At 38.4% G+C, this 19623-nt stretch overlaps 1 protein-coding gene across 1 annotated transcript; it reads right to left on the reverse strand.

Annotated features, from left to right (window-relative positions):
• Window positions 1–957: 957 nt before the first annotated feature.
• LOC122689231 (E3 ubiquitin-protein ligase RLIM-like) lies at window positions 958–4709 on the reverse strand. Its single transcript, XM_043895469.1, has 2 exons — window positions 4287–4709; window positions 958–2612 (listed from the first exon to the last, which is right to left on the reverse strand). Exons 1-2 carry the CDS (start codon window positions 4528–4530, stop codon window positions 958–960), a joined length of 1899 nt encoding a protein of 632 aa, XP_043751404.1. The 5' UTR covers window positions 4531–4709.
• Between the last annotated feature and the right edge of the window lie 14914 nt (window positions 4710–19623).

Raw genomic sequence — 19623 nt, forward strand, 5'->3', positions numbered from 1 at the left:
AAAAAGATTAGAAGTTAGGAGGAAAGAAGGTAAGGGTATTCATTTCTGTGATGCACCCCCTCCAAAACTTTGGATTGGCAGTGGCTGCCATTTTCTCAGCTTATAGCTCTTGCTGGGTGGACTTCTACTACACCTCTTAAGACATTTGGGGTTGCAGGAACTATCATCTCTCTATGCCCCTTCAAACCTGGGGCTTCTAATACTGGCTTCTCAGTTGCTACCCTCTGGGTACTTCATCATCTCTTGGTTTCTGCTCATTATTTTCACATTTTAGTCTCCTCATTAAATGATATTCTGTCACTCTTTTAAAGTGTGCCATCAGCTTTTGGTTGGACTCTGACTCATACATTGGTAGTGGGGAATAGGAGAAACGTTAAGGTAGTGTTAGGAGGGTGAGATAAACTGCTGGAGGGAGATAGGAAGAGAAGGGTTTCAAAGCTTTTTATGGTGTTCTATGAAAATAACATGTCTCCTTTATGTGAATGACTCTAATGCAGTCTTAAATTGCTTCTTAATTATTTAGTTGGGTTCCTGTTTGTTTGCATGCACAACCAGGATTGAACAGGGCCAAGAGATATCTGGGATTTATATGACTAGAAGATACTACTAGGATCTATCTGGATTGATTATATCATATTAGAACATTTCTCTCATGGCATCAGGAGTATCCCAACCCAGTGCACATACTACATTTCTATCGAAATTCAGTGCACTGCTATGGTGTGTAACTCATTTTTATTGTCAGAACAACACTATTTGACTTTTTAATATTTCCTTTCGTTATCAAACATAAATTGGGGAAAGCCCAATAATTTCTTCAGGAACAAGTAATTCAGTTCCGATTGTTACATATAGATTCAGATTGTTATATTTTAACATAGATAACTCTAAAAGTGAACATGAGGCAGCTGACTGTTGTCCAAACTGTAACAATTTATATATCTGACAATTCAGATCTCACATGGAATTATCTGCCTCAGAGGGATCCACTACTGGCCCACGACAAATCGGACAGGTTATGTGCTCAGCCAGCCAGTGATCAATGCAGTGATCATGAAATTCATGGGAGCAAGGTAGGATGCGTAGTATGTTGCCTTCGGTGTACTCTGTGATACAAATGCTACAGGCTTTAAATTCTTCATTCTCTCCAAAAGATCTTAAAGCCAAGTTGTCAATCTGTGCTTTGGTAAGTCCTGTAAGTTCATATGGGTCATCTTCATTTAGGAGGAAAAACTGATCCAGATTAAGGGAGGGCCAAGAGTCACTATCATCAAATATTATTGGGGTCATTCGTCCACCTTCTTGCCTGGTCTCTGATAAGCCTGTTGATAAGATTCTTTCTTCATTCTCTACCAAGATCAGAGAGCTAGTTTCTGAATCTTCATCATTTGAGCTAGAAATTAAGATAGGACTGGATGCAGAGCTGGAAATCAAATAGGGGCTTGAATCTGATATCACTATTAAACTTGAATCAGGATCATGTCTAGCATTTGAAGCAGAACCAGGTCGACTATCACTACCACTGGGTCCATGTCTTTCATTTGGTGACTCTCCCCTTTCTATGTATTCACTTGGAGGTGAGACACTATGCTCTAAATTACTGTCACTGTCCATAAGATTACTTGAGTAACTAAATCCTGTCATTGTCGGCCATAATGTACTCTGAGTTGGAACAGATGTTGTATCACTTAAGCTAGTATTTAAAATTCTATGAGCAGGATTTCCGATTGTATTGACATAAGCACTCTCATTGGCCTCATCAGAATGTGAAAACACAGGCTTCAGTTCTTCTTGCTCACTTTCTGAAGTGATAGTGTTGTTTGGTGAGTCAGATATTAACTGAGTTCTACTAACTCTGCTGTCTCTCTGAGAACATGCTTGATAATGAACTCGTCCTACTTTAAGATTGAAGGGAGTGGTTAGATTTGTTTCCATCACTTCCCAAGATTCACTACTGCACGTTGTGTCTGAATAACATTCTTCATGAACAGCATTCCTAGTTTTAGAAGTTTCAATAAGATCGCTACTCTGCAACTCATGTCCAGGTATTTGCTGTCTCAAAGTTTCTTCATGCCCAGTTCTAGAAAATCTCTCATTCTCACTTATGAGAGGTTGCTTAGAAGTCTGAGATGGTATATCTTCATTAATTCTTTGAAAAATTTCCCACCGTGAATGTGGAGGTGACCAACTGTCAGTCCTTGCTCTGGTTCTGCGATAGACTGGGCTCCTACTTCTTAGTCTTCTCTGACTTCTCGTCGGTGGGAATTCCATTAATGTTTCTGTCGTATCTTGTTCTGGTGTAGATGGTCTTATAAATAGTGACTCAGATTGTGGACGTTCCACTTGCCTTTCGCTGTCTTCCATATCTTCTATTCTGGGAAGTTTTGCAGATGCTACACATTCATTCTCTGGATTTGAGTTCTCATCATCAGGGTCAAGATTTCTTCCTAAGCCAAATCTGAGCTCATCATTGTTAGCACTAATTTGGCTCTCTTCTTTCCAAGACTGATTTTCTTTTTGTTCACTTGTCACATTTTCAGTTTGTCCGAAAGTGGTAAGCCAGTCTAGTAGAGGGTCATCACTAGACACATCATCTGAAGCATCTCCTCTATCTGTTAATTAAAAAAAAAGGGAGGGGAGGGAATATAAAAGAACTACCAAAATTGGAACCATCATATAATAGCACTCTGAAACTTTGTTTAAAAAGCAAACAAAAATGAGAACTTAAACACTCAGATGTTTCCAACTAATTTCACATTTACAGAGTTAATACTTTAAAAGCTTTATTATCTAGATTTATAAGTAAAGGCAGGGAAGTTTCAATTCCATCTGAAAAAGAGTACACTAATCCTAGATAAATTTAGAGAGTTTTTACAAAGGGTATCTGAAGGAAGTCTGTTTTTCAATATTTCTTCATATACACAGCCCTGTATACCAGTGTGGGAGGCATGTCAAGAAACAACATTTTTTTTTTTCAGTCCACTGGCAATATACCAAAGCAATTCTACAAGGTTAACACCAGTTAAGGTACAGTGCTAGTATTTTAATTCAATTGATGTTATTGTCTAATTCTCATTCGTCTCCAACATCTCTACTCCTAGGCTCTTATATGCTTTTGATAATGTATAAGTTGTTTTACAATATAAGATTATTGCCCAAATATAAACAAAGATTATAGGCTTAAAAGTATTTGAATTTTGAATACTTCTTAATATTACCAAGGTTTTTAACTGGCATTAAGCTGAAAGTCAGATCAAATGAATAGACTGAACCTAGCATGGCCCATAAAAGACCATATTCAAGAACCAAAGTGTTATAGTATCCTCTTCATTAGATAGTAAAATCCTCTATTTCACACTGGGAGAGAAGGCATCAGATCTGAGGTTCCAGCAGGGTTTCTCAGCCTTAGAACTATTTACATTTTGGAACTGGGCAATTCTTATTTTGGGGAGCTACCCTGTGTGTTGTGTCATATTTGGCAGCATCTCTGGCCTCTGCCCACTAGATCTAGTAACACCCATGCCTCCCTCTGTGAAAACCAAAAATATCTCCAGCTATTGTCAAATGTCCCTTGGGGTGGGGGAGAGCAAAACTTTCTCCAGTTGAGAACTACTTGGTTAGAATATAAAATATTTCTTTTTGCTTTTTTTTTTTAAACACATGTATATGGATAGAGAGGGCTTCCCTCATAACTCAGTTGGTAAAGAATCTGCCTGCAGTGCAGCAGACCCTCGTTCGATTCGGGAAGATCCACGCTGGAGAAGGGATAGGCTACCCACTCCCGTATTCTTGGGCTTCCCTTGTGGCTCAGCTGATAAAGAATCCACCTGGAAAGTGGGAGACCTGGATTCCATCCCTGGGTTGGGAAGATCCCTTCCACTCCAGTATTCTGGCCTGGAAAATTCCATGGACTCTACAGTCCATGGTGTTGCAAAGAGTCTGGACACGACTGAGTGACTTTCAGTTTAATCGATAGAGAAAACAATTCAGGACCAGGAGAAACTTTCCATTGAGGTACAAAACCAAAAACCAAACAAAAACCAATAGTCTACTTCACACTGTTTCCCAATTAAAGCAATCCAAATGTGAATCAGGAAAACACGAAAAACTTACTCTGGCGTTCTCACGGCAAATCAAGTAAATGTCAGTTCTTTTTTTATGAGAAGTTCCTTACCAAATAATTTATGTCACTTCTGTATGTTTACTATTTACTCTTATGAAGTGATTATGTAATAATGTGAAGTTCCTTTTTCATCCCATCCTATTCCCCCCAAAGAGAAATATACCTGTATTTTCATCTGAGTTTTGTGGTGGGTTTTCTTTTATTAATTGAAGTCTCCTCAGCAACTCTTCTTCTGTACTTTCACCTAGGGGGCCGAGCAAATTGTTGTCCTTCATAAGTATGTAATTTTCTTCACTCAGATCACTTACGAATCTGTAGTAATCACCTTCTCGAGCCAATTGGTCTATCTGACTTCTGCGTCGGACCGAAACGCTGTCTTCTTCATCGACGGAATCTGAGCTTTCCATCTTGATGAACAAGTGGAAAATTATCTGAATTTCATGATATAGTGCTGAAACTCAACAACCACAGTCAAGTTCTCTTCAGCTTCTGCTTCTGCCCGGGAGCGACCGGAACACTTTCAGTCAGACAACGGTCCGGCTTGGTTCCCCGCTGCTCCGCTACTCCGCTATGGCACCTCAGCTCTGTAGTCTCTGGTGAGGCAATAGTTGAGATCCGCCTCTATCTCATAACTTGCTGAGGCCTTGCCTAGGCATCCATTGTCTTCCTTATGTAACTGAGTAGGGGCTGGTTTCAGGTTGGGTTTCATTTCGATCAAAAGCAGCCAGTATTTCTGAGGGTTTATAATGTACCAAGCACTATCCTTGAACTCTTCCCCCGCACCCCCGCCCCGCTCCCCGCCACAGCCTGTTCTCAGGCTTTCAGAAGGCATTTTCATTCGCTACATTTTACATGACACCGGCTTCAAAATGCCACGCCAAGTCAGTCTCCTTAAATGCAGCATTCCTCATTTCCAGGTGCCGGGGCACCGCTGCCTTTTCTCCTCAGGAATTCCTCAGGCCTTAGACTCTCACTAAGAAAGTAGTTCAGAGTTTTTGATAATTCACCAGGGTCTTAGTTGACTCTCTGCAATGTGTCCTCTCCCTTTTAACTCTTAATGGCTTCATCTTGATTATAGGACCCCTCAATCCTGTTTCAAATGAACAGAAAACACCAAAACTTGGGCAGGCTTTTCTGCTCATCCAGGGAATTTCTTCTCTGCAAAAGCTTTCGGTTTCATTTTTGTCCTTGTGTCTCTTGCAAACAAAACTAGTCAGACTATCACAGGAACTTTAAAAAATGGATCCCTAATAGTTATTTTACCTACGGTATTGAGTACCAACTTTGCTGATTTTGTTCCATGTATCTTAGTGCAATCCGGATGGCTGTATTTATTGGTGAAAATAAACGAACGCTCATTTGTAATGCTACCTGAAGGAGACCTCTAAGAATTTCTGGACTCGTTAATACTATCAGTCCCACTTAACACTTGTTTGAGATTTTCTTTCAAATTATTCATGTAAAGACAAGATTTGGCTACTGAATTTGAGATTATTTAATTTGTCTTATTTAATAATTAATTCATCCAACGTAAACTGGGTCAGTTATTGTCCTAGCTCTACAGATATGTCAATTGTTGGAGCAGTTGTACTCCCAAGTGAGTGGGAAACACCATCTACAAACTATCACAATACAATATATTTTAGAATAGATTTATATATGTCTTATTGTGTAAGTACAGAGACTTGTGCAACACTTATTTAATGGGCATTTCACAGAGGTATTATGTTTAAATTCAAATCTTTAAATATACTTATCAGTTTCTATAGATGGAAAATGGCAGTTATGTGTTGATAGAGAAAGGCTCTGTCAGAAAAAGTAGACTTGAAAGACCTTGGCTTATTTGGGCATCTGTGGCCACAATTTTGGTGTAGGGGTGGAAATACAGAATTAATCTCAGAAAGGATAACTGACACAAGCTGTAAATAGAGTTTTGATTTTTTTAATGAAAGAAATAGGATACTGATTAAGATGTTTTGGTATATTTTGAGAACAAGTAGTGAATTTTATTTTTCTTGCTTAGTGTCCCCGTAACAACTTGTGCTGATAGCATCCTGATTTTCGTGGTGGAAAAACTCATTCTACAGCATTAGTTCAGTTGGTTCACGTTTAGCATGGTAGTGAATACCATGGCTAAAGGTAAGGACATATGATACAGCCATGTCCCATCAGCAAATCTCAAATTGGTTATGATAATTGGTCAAAGCATGAGCATGTGGACAAAAGTATATTTAAGAGCTAAATCTGACATGTTAGCTAGATCTAGTGAAAATGAGAAATCCTTTTCCACTGAGGTTACTAAGCTGGTAAGATACAAACCTAAAGATGCTTGTGGCTATGTTATATACCGAGAATAAGGAAAACTGGCATAAATAGAGGAAAACAAAGATGGAGAAAGAACAAGATATTTGAGAAAGAAAAAAATTGAGAAGTACCTGAAGCTATATTTGCCTTAGGACTTTTAGACCTTTAAAACAATGTATTTCATTTGTAAAACTATAAGCTTATGATTGGACGGCTGATGATAGTTGCCATAGGAAAGTGATATGATTGTGGATGATATAGTAGTAGTTGTTAAGTCGCTCAGTCGTGTCCAACTCGTTGTGACCCCATGGCCTACAGCATGCCAGGTTTCCCTGTCCTTCACCACCTACCAGAGCTTGCTCAAATTCATGTCCATAGAGTTGGTAATGTAGTTGGATGTCAAAAAGTAATTTGATAGAGGGGAGGTGGTCAGGGAATGAGTGAAATAGGTGTGGGAAATTAAGTAGTATAAACTTCCAGTTGTAAACTAAAGGAGTCAATGGGATGAAATGTACAGTGTAGAGAATATATGCAATAGCAATGTAATATCTTTGTAGGATGACAGATGGTAACTAGGTGATCATTTTATAATATACAGAAATATCTAATCACTATGTTGTGCACCAGAGACAAACAGTGTTGTAGGCCAAGTATACTTCAAAAGACAAACAAACAAACTCATAGAAAAAGAGAGATGATTTGTGGTTACCAGAGGTTGGTGGGGGGTTGGATGAAAGTGGTCGAAAGGTGCATACTTCTAGTTACAGGATAAATAATATAGGAATGTAATGTACATTAATCATCTTGTATATGAAAGATGTTAAGAGTAAATCCTAAGAGTTCTCATCACAGGGAAGAAAACATTATTTCTCTTTTATTTTATCTCTATATGAGATGATAGATGTTTGCTAAATTTATCATGGTTATCATTTCATGATGTGTGTAAGTGTAGGAGAACAAAACTTGCCACCCCAAAATGTTTCTTTGGCATGAAGATTATCTCAAGCTGGAGAAAAAAAAAAAAATCTAGGTCCAAAAGTCTCAGGAAGAAACTTTGACCTTGCTCTTAACTGCCTAAAAATTTTAGATAAAGGGCCTATTCCCCAATAGAGCTATCACCAGAGACATCTACAAAGAATATGGCTAGTTGTGGTGGGGAAAACACACCAGGGCCTAGAGATCTAAGACAGTTCTGTGTCCGATTGTCTACACGGCCCATTTGCCAAACATTTCCTTTTCCGTCATCATATGAATCACTTTGCTTTCCTTTGAAGTCTCAAACACTATCTATGACATCCTATTTTGTCTTTAGTTAAAGATGGTATTTAAGTTGAGGGTTTCAGCCATATGTTTTTAAACTTTGATTTTTTTTTCCAGTTAATTTGTCTCATGACGTTTTACTTCTTAAACCAGCTGGAAGAATCTAGATGGGTAAGGGAAAATTTCTTACTGCCCAACATAATTCAAATCATTATGCTGTGTGCCTTTAACTTAGTCTTAAATGTCAATGTCAATTGGTATAGAATATAGAAATTCAATGTCAAAACCTGGTATAGAAAATAAATAACTTATAATTAAGTTGCCATGTAAAACTTATTTGCTTTTGTCCAGCCTATAAAATTAATATGTTCATATAATATGAATTTAATTGGATTTAGTTTTTATGAAAAAATAAGAAAAGAGAATATTTATGTCATTCATTAGTTTAATAAGTATTTATTAGGCATTGAAATCGTGTAAAGTTGAAAGAAATGAGCAATCATTTTCATTTGATTATGAGTAAAATGTAGTTATGACATATTGATATAATGTTAATATTGTGGATAAATTCTTAAATCTTTGTACCATGAGATCCTCTCAAAATGCCCTTATATTGACATGCATTTCATTTATTATACAATCTATTCTGATACCTTGGTCCAGTAATCCTCATTTAATTCTTATATGAAGAGAAAATATGCTGAGGTGACGTATCCGTGAATGTTTGGTTTATATTAAGAAACAGAATGGCCCTGGTGGGAACTAAAATGTCTTTCACTGATACCTTAATAAAGAGTAAGATAATGTTATGTGACCATTTAGCTCCCTCGTGGGATTTTAAGGATGCCTAAGTCAAGAGATATCTTGTGCAACAGGCAAATTTGGCCTTGGAGTACAAAATAAAGCAGGGGAAATGTTAACAGAGTTTTGCCAAGAGAACACACTGCTCATAGCAAACACCCTCTTCCAACAACACAAGTGATGACTCTACACATGGACATCACCAGATGGTCAATACCAAAATCAGATTGATTATATTCTTTGTAGCCAAAGATGGAGAAGATCTATACAGTCAGCAAAAACAAGACCAGAGCCGACTGTGGCTGAGATCATGAACTCATTGCAAAATTCAGACTTAAATTGAAGAAAGTAGGGAAAACCACTAGACCACTCAGGTATGAAAGTGAAAGTCGCTCAGTGGTGTCTGATTCTTTGCAACCCCATGGACTATGTACTCCATGGAATTCTCCAGGCCAGGATACTGGACAGATAGCCTTTCCCTTCTCCAGGGGATTTTCCCAACCCAGGGACTGAACCCAGGTCTTCCGTATCGCAGGTGGTTTCTTTACCAGTTGAGCCACAAGGGATGCCCAAGAATACTGGAGTGGGTACTGAAGAAGACTATCCCTTCTCCAGCAGATCTTCCAAACCCAGGAATTGAATGAGGGTCTCCTGCATTGCAGGCAGATTCTTTACCAACTGAGCTATCAGGGAAGCCCAACCATTCATGTATGACCTAAATCAAATCCCTTACCGTAATACAGTGGAAGTGACAAATAGATTCAAGGGCCCATTCAGGTATGACCTAAATCAAATCCTTTATGATTATACAGTGGAAGTACAAATAGATTCAAGGGATTAGATCTGATAGAGTGCCCGAAGAACTATGGACAGAGGTTTGTGACTTGGTACAGGAGGCAGTGATCAAGACCATCCCCAAGAAAAAGAAATGTAAAAAGGCAAAATGGTTGTCTGAGGGGCCTTACAAATAGGTGAGTTAAGAAGAGAAGCTAAAGGCAAAGGAGAAAAAGGAAGAAATACCCATCTGAGTGCAGAGTTCCAAAGAAGAGCAAGGAGAGATAAGAAAGCCTTCCTCCATGATCAATGCAAGGAAATAGAGAAATACAATAGAACGGGAAAGATTAGAGATCTCTTCAAGAAAATTAGAGATACCGAGGGAACATTTCATGCAAAGATCGACACACTAAAGGACAGAAATGGTATGGACCTAAGAGAAGCAGAAGATATTAAGAAGAGGTGGGGAAAATGCACAGAAGAACTATACAAAAAAGATCTTCATGACTCAGATCAGCATGATGCTGTGATCACTGACCTAGGGCCAGACATCCTGGAATGCGAAGTCAAGTGGGCCTTAGGAAGCATCACTATGGACAAAGCTAGTGGAGGTGATGGTATACCAGCTGAGCTTCTTCAAATCCTAAAAGATGATGCTGTTAAAGTGCCACACTCAATATGCCAGCAAATTTGAAAAAATCAGTAGTGGCCACAGGTCATATTTCATTCCAGTCCCAAAGAAAGGCAATGCCAAAGAACGTTCAAACTACTGCACAATTACACTCATCTCACATGCTAGCAAAGTAATGCTCAAAATTCTCCAAGTGAGGCTTCAACAGGATATGAACCAAGAACATGCAGATTTTCAAGCTGGATTTAGAAAAGGCAGAGGAACCAGAGGTCAAATTGCCAATATCCGTTGGATCATTGAAAAATCAAGAGAGTTCCAGCAAAAACATCTATTTCTGCTTTCTTGACTATGCCAATGCCTTTGTCTGTGTAGAGCACAACAAACTGTGGAAAATTCTTGAAGTAATGAGAATACCAGACCACCTGACCTGCCTCCTGCGAAAACTGTATGCAGGAAAACAAGCAACATTTAAAACCCAACATGGAATAATGGACTGGCTCCAAATTGGGCAAGGAGTATGTCAAGTCTGTATACTGTCACCCTGCTTCTTTAACTTATACTCAGAGAATATCATGCGAAATGCCAGGCTGGATGAAGCACAAGCTGGAATCAAGATTTCTGGGGGAAATATCAATAACCTCAGATATGCAGACGACACCACCCTTATGGCAGAAAGGGAAGAGGAACTGAGGAGCCTCTTGCTGAGAGTGAAAGAGGAGAGTGAAAAAGCTGGCTTAAAACTCAACATTCAAAAAACAAAGATCGTGGCATCTGGTCCCATCACTTCATGGCAAAGAGATGGGGAAACAAAGGAAACATCTAGAGGCTATTTTCTTGGGCTCCAAAATCACTGCAGATGGTGACTGCAGCCATGAAATTAAAAGATACTTGCTATATGGAAGAAAACCTGTGACCAGCCTAGACACCATATTAAGAAGCAGAGACATTACTTTGCCGACACAGGTCCATCTATTCAAAGCTATGGTTTTTCCAGTAGTCATGTATGGATGTGAGAGTTGGACCATAAAGAAAGCTGAGCACTGAAGAATTGACGCTTTTGAACAATGATTTTGGAGAAGACTCTTGAGAGTCCCTTGGACTGCAAGGAGATCAAAGAAGTCATTCCTAAAGGAAATCAGTCTAACAATTCATTGGAAGGACTGCTGCTGAAGTTCCAATATTTTGGCCACCTGAATCAAAAAACTGACTCATTGGAAAAGACCCTGATGCTGAGAAAGATTGAAGACAGGAGGAGAAGGGGCGACAGAGGATGAGATGCTTGGATGGCATCATTGACTCAATGGACATAAGTCTGAGCAAGCTCCGGGAGTTGGTGATGGACATGGAAGACTGGCATGCTGCAGTCCATGGGGTTGCAAAGAGTCAGACTGCACTGAGTGACAGAACTGAACTAAACTGAAGTTTAGCAAAGACTTCATTTGCATGAGTAGGTGTGTACTTGTGTGTGTGTGTGTGTGTTATATTTAAAAAGTTTTAACATATTTGGTTAGGTTAATAACCAGTGACTTAAGGGTGGTTTCTGGATACTAGTGAAAGTGAAAGTCACTCAGTCGTGTCCGAATCTTTGTCACCCCAAGGACTGTAGCCTGCCTGGCACTTCTGTCCATGGATATCTCCAGGTAAGAATACTGGAGTGGGTAGTTGTTCCCTTCTCCAGGGGATCATCTTAACCCAGGGATCACACCCAGGTCTCCCGCATTGCAGGAGGATCCTTTACTATCTGAGCTACCCTTCTGACCACCTTCCTCTGATTCCCCTCCCCCACTCCCCACCCCTCCTTCCCCTACCTCTGGTAACCACTAGTCAGATCTCTTTTTCCATGAGCTTGGTTTTCCGGTTATTATTTATTTATTTAGATTCCACAATTAAATGAGATAGTAAAGTATTTGACATTCTCTGTCTTATTTCCAGTTCTCACTGCCCAATTCTCTTTATCTGAGAAACTGACTAAATCAGTTGTAGACAATAACTATTGTGTTATAGGACTTCAAAATTTGAGATAAAGTACATTCATACCACAGAGGAACTTTCAAAATTTCAGTGAAATAGGGCTCTGTTACTAGTATCCAGCTGAGCTACTCACTGAAAAACAAATTTCTCAAAGTATTGTTTGGAGTCTTGTTTTGAATATTTGTTCCCAAATACCACAACTGATGTTCCCAAACCTCATTTCAATTCCGTGTATTTAAAGTCAATATACGTTGTTGGATTCTGTTTGCTAGAATTTTGTTAAGGATTTTTGCATCAATGTTCATCAGTGATATTGGCCTATAGTTTTCTTTTTTTGTGGCATCTTTGTCTGGTTTTGGAATTAGGGTGATGGTGGCCTCAAAGAATGAGTTTGGAAGTTTGCCTTCTTCTGCAATTTTCTGGAAGAGTTTGAGTAAGATAGGTGTTAGCTCTTCTCTAAATTTTTGGTAGAATTCAGCTATGAAGCCATCTGGTCCTGGGCTTCTGTTTGCTGGAAGATTTCTGATTACAGTTCCGATTTGCTAGCTTGTGATGGGTCTGTTAAGATCTTCTATTTCTTCCTGGTTCAGTTTTGGAAAGTTATACTTTTCTAAGAATGTGTCCATTTCATCCAAGTTGTCCATTTTATTGGCATAGAGCTGCTGGTAGTAGTCTCTTATGATCCTTTGTATTTCAGTGTTGTCTGTTGTGATCTCTCCATTTTCATTTCTAATTTTGTTAATTTGGTTCTTCTCTCTTTGTTTCTTAATGAGTCTTGCTAATGGTTTGTCAATTTTGTTTATTTTTTCCAAAAACCAGCTTTTAGCTTTGTTGGTTTTTGCTATGGTCTCTTTAGTTTCTTTTGCATTTATTTCTGCCTTAATTTTTAAGATTTCTTTCCTTCTACTAATCCTGGGGTTCTTCATTTCTTCCTTCTCTAATTACTTTAGGTGTAGAGTTAGGTTATTTATTTAACTTTTTTCTTGTTTCTTGAGGTAAGCCTGTAATGCTATGAACCTTCCCCTTAGCACTGCTTTTACAGTGTCCCATAGGTTTTGGGTTGTTGTGTTTTCATTTTCATTCATTTCTATGCATATTTTGATTTCTTTTTTGATTTCTTCTATGATTTGTTGGTTATTCAGAAGCGTGTTATTTAGCCTCCATATCTTCGAATTTTTAACAATTTTTTCCCTGTAATTGAGATCTAATCTTACTGCACTGTGGTCAGAAAAGATGACTGGAATGATTTCAATTTTTTTGAATTTTCCAAGACTAGATTTATGCCCCAGGATGTGATCTATTCTGGAGAAGGTTCCATGTGCACTTGAGAAAAAGGCGAAGTTGATTGTTTTGGGGTGAAATGACCTATAGATATCAATTAGGTCTAGCTGGTCCATTGTGTCATTTAAAGTTTGTGTTTCCTTGTTAATTTTCTGTTTAGTTGATCTATCCATAGTTGTGAGTGGGGTGTTAAAGTCTCCCACTATTATTGTGTTAGTATTAATTTCCTCTTTCATACTCGTTAGGGTTTGCCTTACATATTGTGGTGCTCCTATGTTGGGTGCATATATATTTATAATTGTTATATCTTCTTCTTGGATTGATCCTTTGATCATTATGTAGTGGCCTTCTTTGTCTGTTTTCACATCAAAGTAATCTTGAGAAAGAAGATTGGAACTGGAGGAATCAACCTGCCTGACTTCAGGCTCTACTACAAAGCCACAGTCATCAAGACAGTATGGTACTGGCACAAAGACAGAAATATAGATCAATGGAACAGAATAGAAAGCCCAGAGATAAATCCACAAACCTATGGACACCTTATCTTTGACAAAGGAGGCAAGGATATTCAATGGAAAAAAGACAACTTCTTTAACAAGTGGTGCTGGGAAAACTGGTCAACCACTTGTACAAGAATGAAACTAGAACACTTTCTAACACCATACACAAAAATAAATTCAAAATGGATTAAAGATCTAAATGTAAGAACAGAAACTATAAAACTCCAAGAGGAGATCATAGGCAAAACACTCTCCGAAATGAATCACAGCAGTATCCTCTATGACCCACCTCCCAGAATACTGGAAATAAAAGCAAAAATAAACAAATGGGACCTAATGAAACTTAAAAGCTTTTGCACAACAAAGGAAACTATAAGCAAGGTGAAAAGACAGCCCTCAGATTGGGAGAAAATAATAGCAAACAAAGCTACAGACAAAGGATTAATCTCAAAAATATACAAGCAACTCCTGAAGTTCAATTCCAGAAAAATAAATAACCCAAATAAAAAAATGGCCAAAGAACTAAACAGACATTTCCCCAAAGAAAACATACAGATGGCTAAGAAACACATGAAAAGATGCTCAACATCACTCATTATCAGAGAAATGCTAATCCAAACCACAATGAGGTACCATTACATGCCAGTCAGGATGGCTGCTATCCAAAAGTCTACAAGCAATAAATGCTGGAGAGGGTGTGGAGAAAAGGGAACCCTCTTCCACTGTTGGTGGAAATGCAAACTAGTACAGCCTCTATGGAGAACAGTGTGGAGATTTCTTAAAAAACTGGAAATAGAACTGCCATATGACCCAGTAATCCCACTCCTGGGCATACATACTGAGGAAACCAGATCTGAAAGAGACACGTGCACCCCAATGTTCATCGCAGCACTGTTTATAATAGCCAGGTCATGGAAGCAACCTAGGTGCCCATAAGCAGACGAATGGATAAGGAAGCTGTGGTACATATACACCATGGAATATTACTCAGCCGTTAAGAAGAATTCACTTGAATCAGTCCTAATGAGATGGATGAAACTGAAGCCCATTATTCAGAGTGAAGTAAGCCAGAAAGATAAAGAACATTACAGCATATTAACACATATATATGGAATTTAGAAAGATGGTAATGATAACCCTATATGCAAAACAGAAAAAGAGACACAGATGTATAGATCAGACTTTTGGACTCTGTGGGAGAAGGCGAGGGTGGGATATTTGAAGAGAACAGTATCGAAACATGTATATTATCTATAGTGAAACAGATCACCAGCCCAGGTTGGATGCATGAGACAAGTGCTCAGGCCTGGTGCACTGGGAAGATCCAGACGAATCGGGTGGAGAGGGAGGTGGGAGGGGGGATCGGGATCGGGAATACATTTAACTCCATGGCTGATTCATGTCAATGTATGACAAAATCCACCTCAATATGGTAAAGTAATTAGCCTCCAACTAATGAAAATAAATGGAAAAAAAATAAAATATGTTGCAGATAAAAAAAAAATAAAGTCAATATACTGAGGCATTCAATATACAGGAAAGAGGACTGGCTTGAGGATTTAGAGACCTGGGTTGAAGTCTAATCATTAATCCATTATTCACCCAAATACTTACTCTTTCTAGACTCTGGTTTCTTAAATTCTAATATGTGAAAATTGAATCTATTTTTCATGGTTTAATTTAATCAGTTTCTCAGACAAAGAGAATTGGGCAGTGAGAATTGAAAATGAGGCAGCAAAAGACACATATTTTATTATCTCACTTTATGTGGAATCTTAAAAAAAGAGAAAAGACAAAGCCGAAATACCAAGGTCTTTGGAAAAGAGCTCAGGCTAGTGTTTACCAGAGGTAGGGGAAGGAGGGGTGGGGAATCAGAGCTATGTGGTCAAAAGGTACAAACTTCCAGTTATAAGAAAAGTAAGTACTAGGGATGTAATGTACAACATGCCTATAGCTACCACTGCTGTATGATATATAGGAAAGGTGTTAAGAAAGTAAATTCTAAGTATTCCCATCACGAGGAGCAATTATTTTCCTTTCTTTTCTTCTTTCTTTTGTTTTTGTTGTATGTATATGAGGAGATGTATGTTAGCTGGACCTATTGTGGTAATCATTTCTTGAGATATATAAATCAAACCATCATTCTGCATGTCTTAAGCTTATACAGGGATGTATGTCAATTATTTTTCAGTAAAACTGGAAAAGAAAAAAGAAAGAAAATAATGTCTGAAACAGAGGGTCACATTGGCCACTATAAATTAAAGAGGAGAGGTTGAGTGGGGCTACAGTTAGGACCAATAATGCTGAGATAAATTCCAAAGTCAAGCTAGGGTTAACTGTCTCCCATAATATTCACTCAAAACCAGTGTTAAAATAGAGTGTTGAGCCAAAGAAGACAATTCTAAAAGATTCAGAGCAGAGCCACAGTAAAGTCATACCCAGCTTGGGGATCAAAGCCATAAGGTAGTAGCAGATGTGTGTGACATTGATTTTAACTTGCTAAATTATATTTATACCTTGGATCTCTAAAAGTTGATACTCAGTTGTTTTGATATCTTTGTTTATAACACATGTGAGATGTATGACCTCAATTATCTTTTCTGCTTCCTACTTTTATGAGTGAGAATATAATCACAACAAATTTTTTAAAACACCAGGAAAAATGCTTGCTCAGAAAAATACAGTACATACATAAACAAAAAGATGTAGCATGTTACTAGCACTTAGCAAACAACAAACTCTTAGCATCTTTCCTACTTAAGTTCGTAACTGAAGATGGTCAGATTGACCACTTTGGGTGTGAAAGGAAAAAATAAAGACACATTTACTTTTCAATTCACCTGCTAGGTGTGTTCACTGTATGCTCCCTTATATATGCGAGGCCTGGACCTGGGTGACTGCAAGTACAGTGGTCAGGGTTTTTAACAAACTGGAGAACCATTTGTTTCTGCACAGCACATTACCTTTACATAGGAGCAGTCAGCGGAAAACGTCAAGTAGCCAAGCATTCTGTATTACAAAACACCACCGTCACAGTTAACCATCATTGCCCAACTGTTGTACAACTGTGTCTACTGCACAAAAATACATGCAACTAGAAATATGTTTGATAAATAATTCTTTAAAAATTTATTTTCACCTTAAATTTCTCTGTATCAACACAGATCCAGATTACCATTTAAATCCCAAGGTGAGTAACACATGTACATACACTTTATATTGCTATCAAAAACCTATCCATAGGCTCTAACTGCTTTCAAAAAGAATTTGTTATTCAGATAAGATTGTTAGTTTATTTTTTTGGAATTAGGCCAAAATAAACACATATTTTAAAACCTAGAAAGAAAATACAGAGAAAATTCTTAAGATAGAATTATTAATGTTCACAGTGACAGTAATTGATGTTGTGTATTTAAACTGATACACTCTAATGGAAAAAACAGATCAGGTGGAGCTCAGATGATTCTGGTATAAGTCTTAATCTGATTTGTCAGGGCAGATAGAAGGAGTATGATTTGGAAGATCAATATATAAAAATAATTATTACTATTAGCTTAATAATACTACTCAGCAGCTATGTTGAGACAAATTGAGTGGCTACATAGTTTGAAAGTCAGAGTGTTAAGTTAGGTTTATGATAAAAGGCGCGTACGCTGGTAGAATGAGAGAGGGTAATATGAAGTCAAGTTAGAGCTATGAGGTGTTGGTGGTTGTTCGAACAGGAAGCATATAGTCTTCTAAGAGCTTCAGTAGCAGGAATTAGGGATTCCATTCTCAGGAAAAATGGTAGATTATAATGTCATAATAGGCCTAGAACTAAGGCATTAAGGCATTTACTTGTCTTGTTGCCGTTCAGTTGCTAAGTCATGTCTGACTCTTTGTGACCGTCTCGGGCTCATTATAATCATTTTCTGGGTACAGGATGGATCCTATAGAAGACATTGTCCTAGTTTTCTTTTGCTGCATAAGAAATTAGCACAAATGTAGTGGCTTAAAACAACACCTCTTTAGTAGCTCACAGTTCTGTAGGTTGGGATACTGCCATGCAGTGGCTTGGTTCTCTGTTCAAGGTCTTAAAGGTCTGAAATCAGCATTTAAATACTTGTAAGATAATTCTAACATCTAACTCATCCTGATTTGGCATCATTTGTCATTTCTTATTCAAGTTGTTATGTGTCAAGTTGTTATGGTATGAGTAGTGATATTTTATTGTTTTTTGGACATTTTGGCTATTATGTTAGGATACTTTGGTCCCTATTTAAAGTTTTGTTTTGCTTTTTCATTTTATCAGGCCTTTCATTTTTATAGGTTTGGCACATAGTGCCAAATTTTGTGGACCATGGTTCCATGACAATCTAATTTTCAGAACCTTTATGGTACCTTTTGTGTTGTGCAGGTGGAGCTACTTCTGCCCTACTTCTACTTACCTCCATAAGTAGCTGATGCAGCTACTTCCATAAGCAGCCTCCTCATGCTGCTTCTGGAGGATTGGGCCACTTGGTGCTACTGGTGGGGGAAGGGAATCTCTGGACCACTTGATGAGGAGTACTTCCTGTGCCAGGCACTTGTGACAGGTTCTCCCTTGACTGTAGAGAATGAAGGGTACTTCCCAGGTTGAAAACTTTCTGTGGAGGTACCAGCAAGTTGCCTAATGTCTCTGGATAGGGGAGAGGAGTCTCAGGCCCCTCTGAGGAGGAGAGCGTTTTCCAAGTGTGAGCTTATTGGTGGGATCACTTTTTCTGGCTAAGGAGCCACTGGTGTGTATGGGTGGTGAAGGGGAATCTCGGGTTGAGTGGGGAGGAAATCACTTTATCTGGGGATTTATTGTCAGCAGGGATTTCAATTGCTCCTTCTTTTAGGTTCTTCGGTGCTCATTTGGTATTTGTGGGATTCCTATTTGATGTGATGGCAGAGGAGCCCATCTGAGCCACTTCCTATTACTAAGTTGAGAGGGAATGCTGGGTTTGGGTCACATTTCTTCTTGGTAGAGGTCATAAGGTGCCCCACCATGAAGTTGCTCAGTCATTCTAAGGGTCCCTAGCCAACTCACCTTCTTCTTTAGACCTTTCAGAGCTCATATTTGGTTGTCTTATACTGTTTCCAGGATATATAGTTGGGCTTATAAAAAGGGAGCAGGGAAAGAGGAGCATAAACCATCTTATATGGATTAGAAGTCCTCTCTGTGCCTTTTAAGTGGTCACCTGATTGGGACAAGCTCACTCTGTATAATTTCCCAATCAACTGTGCTGTTTATCATAATCTAACAATGGGAACAATATTCCATCACATTTACAGGTCTCATACTCAAGGAGAGGGGCTACTACAAGGATCATTAGGTGTCATCATAGAATTCTGTCAACCACAGAAGGTGTATGTGAATGTACTGAAGCATTAATTAAGCAATTATCATCCTTTGGAAGACTGGAACCTGTTAGGATAGCATGAAAACCAAGTACTGTTATAATTATTCTACTCATAGTAGATGAAGTACACCTGGTATCAGAAATGCTTGATAAAAATCAGAATATTCAAACAAATTTCAGTATTAGTTAATGTCAGTTTCAGAGGTTTGACCTAAGTCTTCATGTATGGCCATGCAGCTATCTTCTGTGTGGAAAATATGCTAGCTCAAAAGTGAATTTAAAAACTTCACCACCATTCCCCATTTATATTTTGTAGTTATGTGCAAATACTGTGGCTACCAGCAAGTCACATAGGAAATAAAGGTCAGTGATGTTTCTGACTTTAAATTTTTAGAGCAGGTTTATACTTAACACAGCCTGCATTTGAACAGGTTGCACATTGTACAAAGTCATGATTGTTGCCACAGGTTGTAATACAATGTACTCTCACCAGAATGGAAAATGTTAAGGAAAATTTTTTGTACTGGCCAATAGGGTCTTTTGCAATAATTGGTTCTTCCCATCAGGTAGCCAAAGTATTGGAGCTTCAGCTTCAGCATCAGTCCTTCAGGTTAG

Source organism: Cervus elaphus, chromosome X (assembly GCF_910594005.1).
Source record: "Cervus elaphus chromosome X, mCerEla1.1, whole genome shotgun sequence".
In the NCBI taxonomy this organism is placed as follows: Eukaryota; Metazoa; Chordata; class Mammalia; order Artiodactyla; family Cervidae; genus Cervus; species Cervus elaphus.

Bases quoted from the DNA above. Each gene is read 5' to 3' on its own strand.
- LOC122689231 (XM_043895469.1), bottom strand. From the start codon at position 4,530: ATGGAAAGCTCAGATTCCGTCGATGAAGAAGACAGCGTTTCGGTCCGA. The intron at 2,613-4,286 runs GTATATTTCTCT...TTTAATTAACAG, and splicing joins AAACTCAGATGAAAATACAG to ATAGAGGAGATGCTTCAGAT.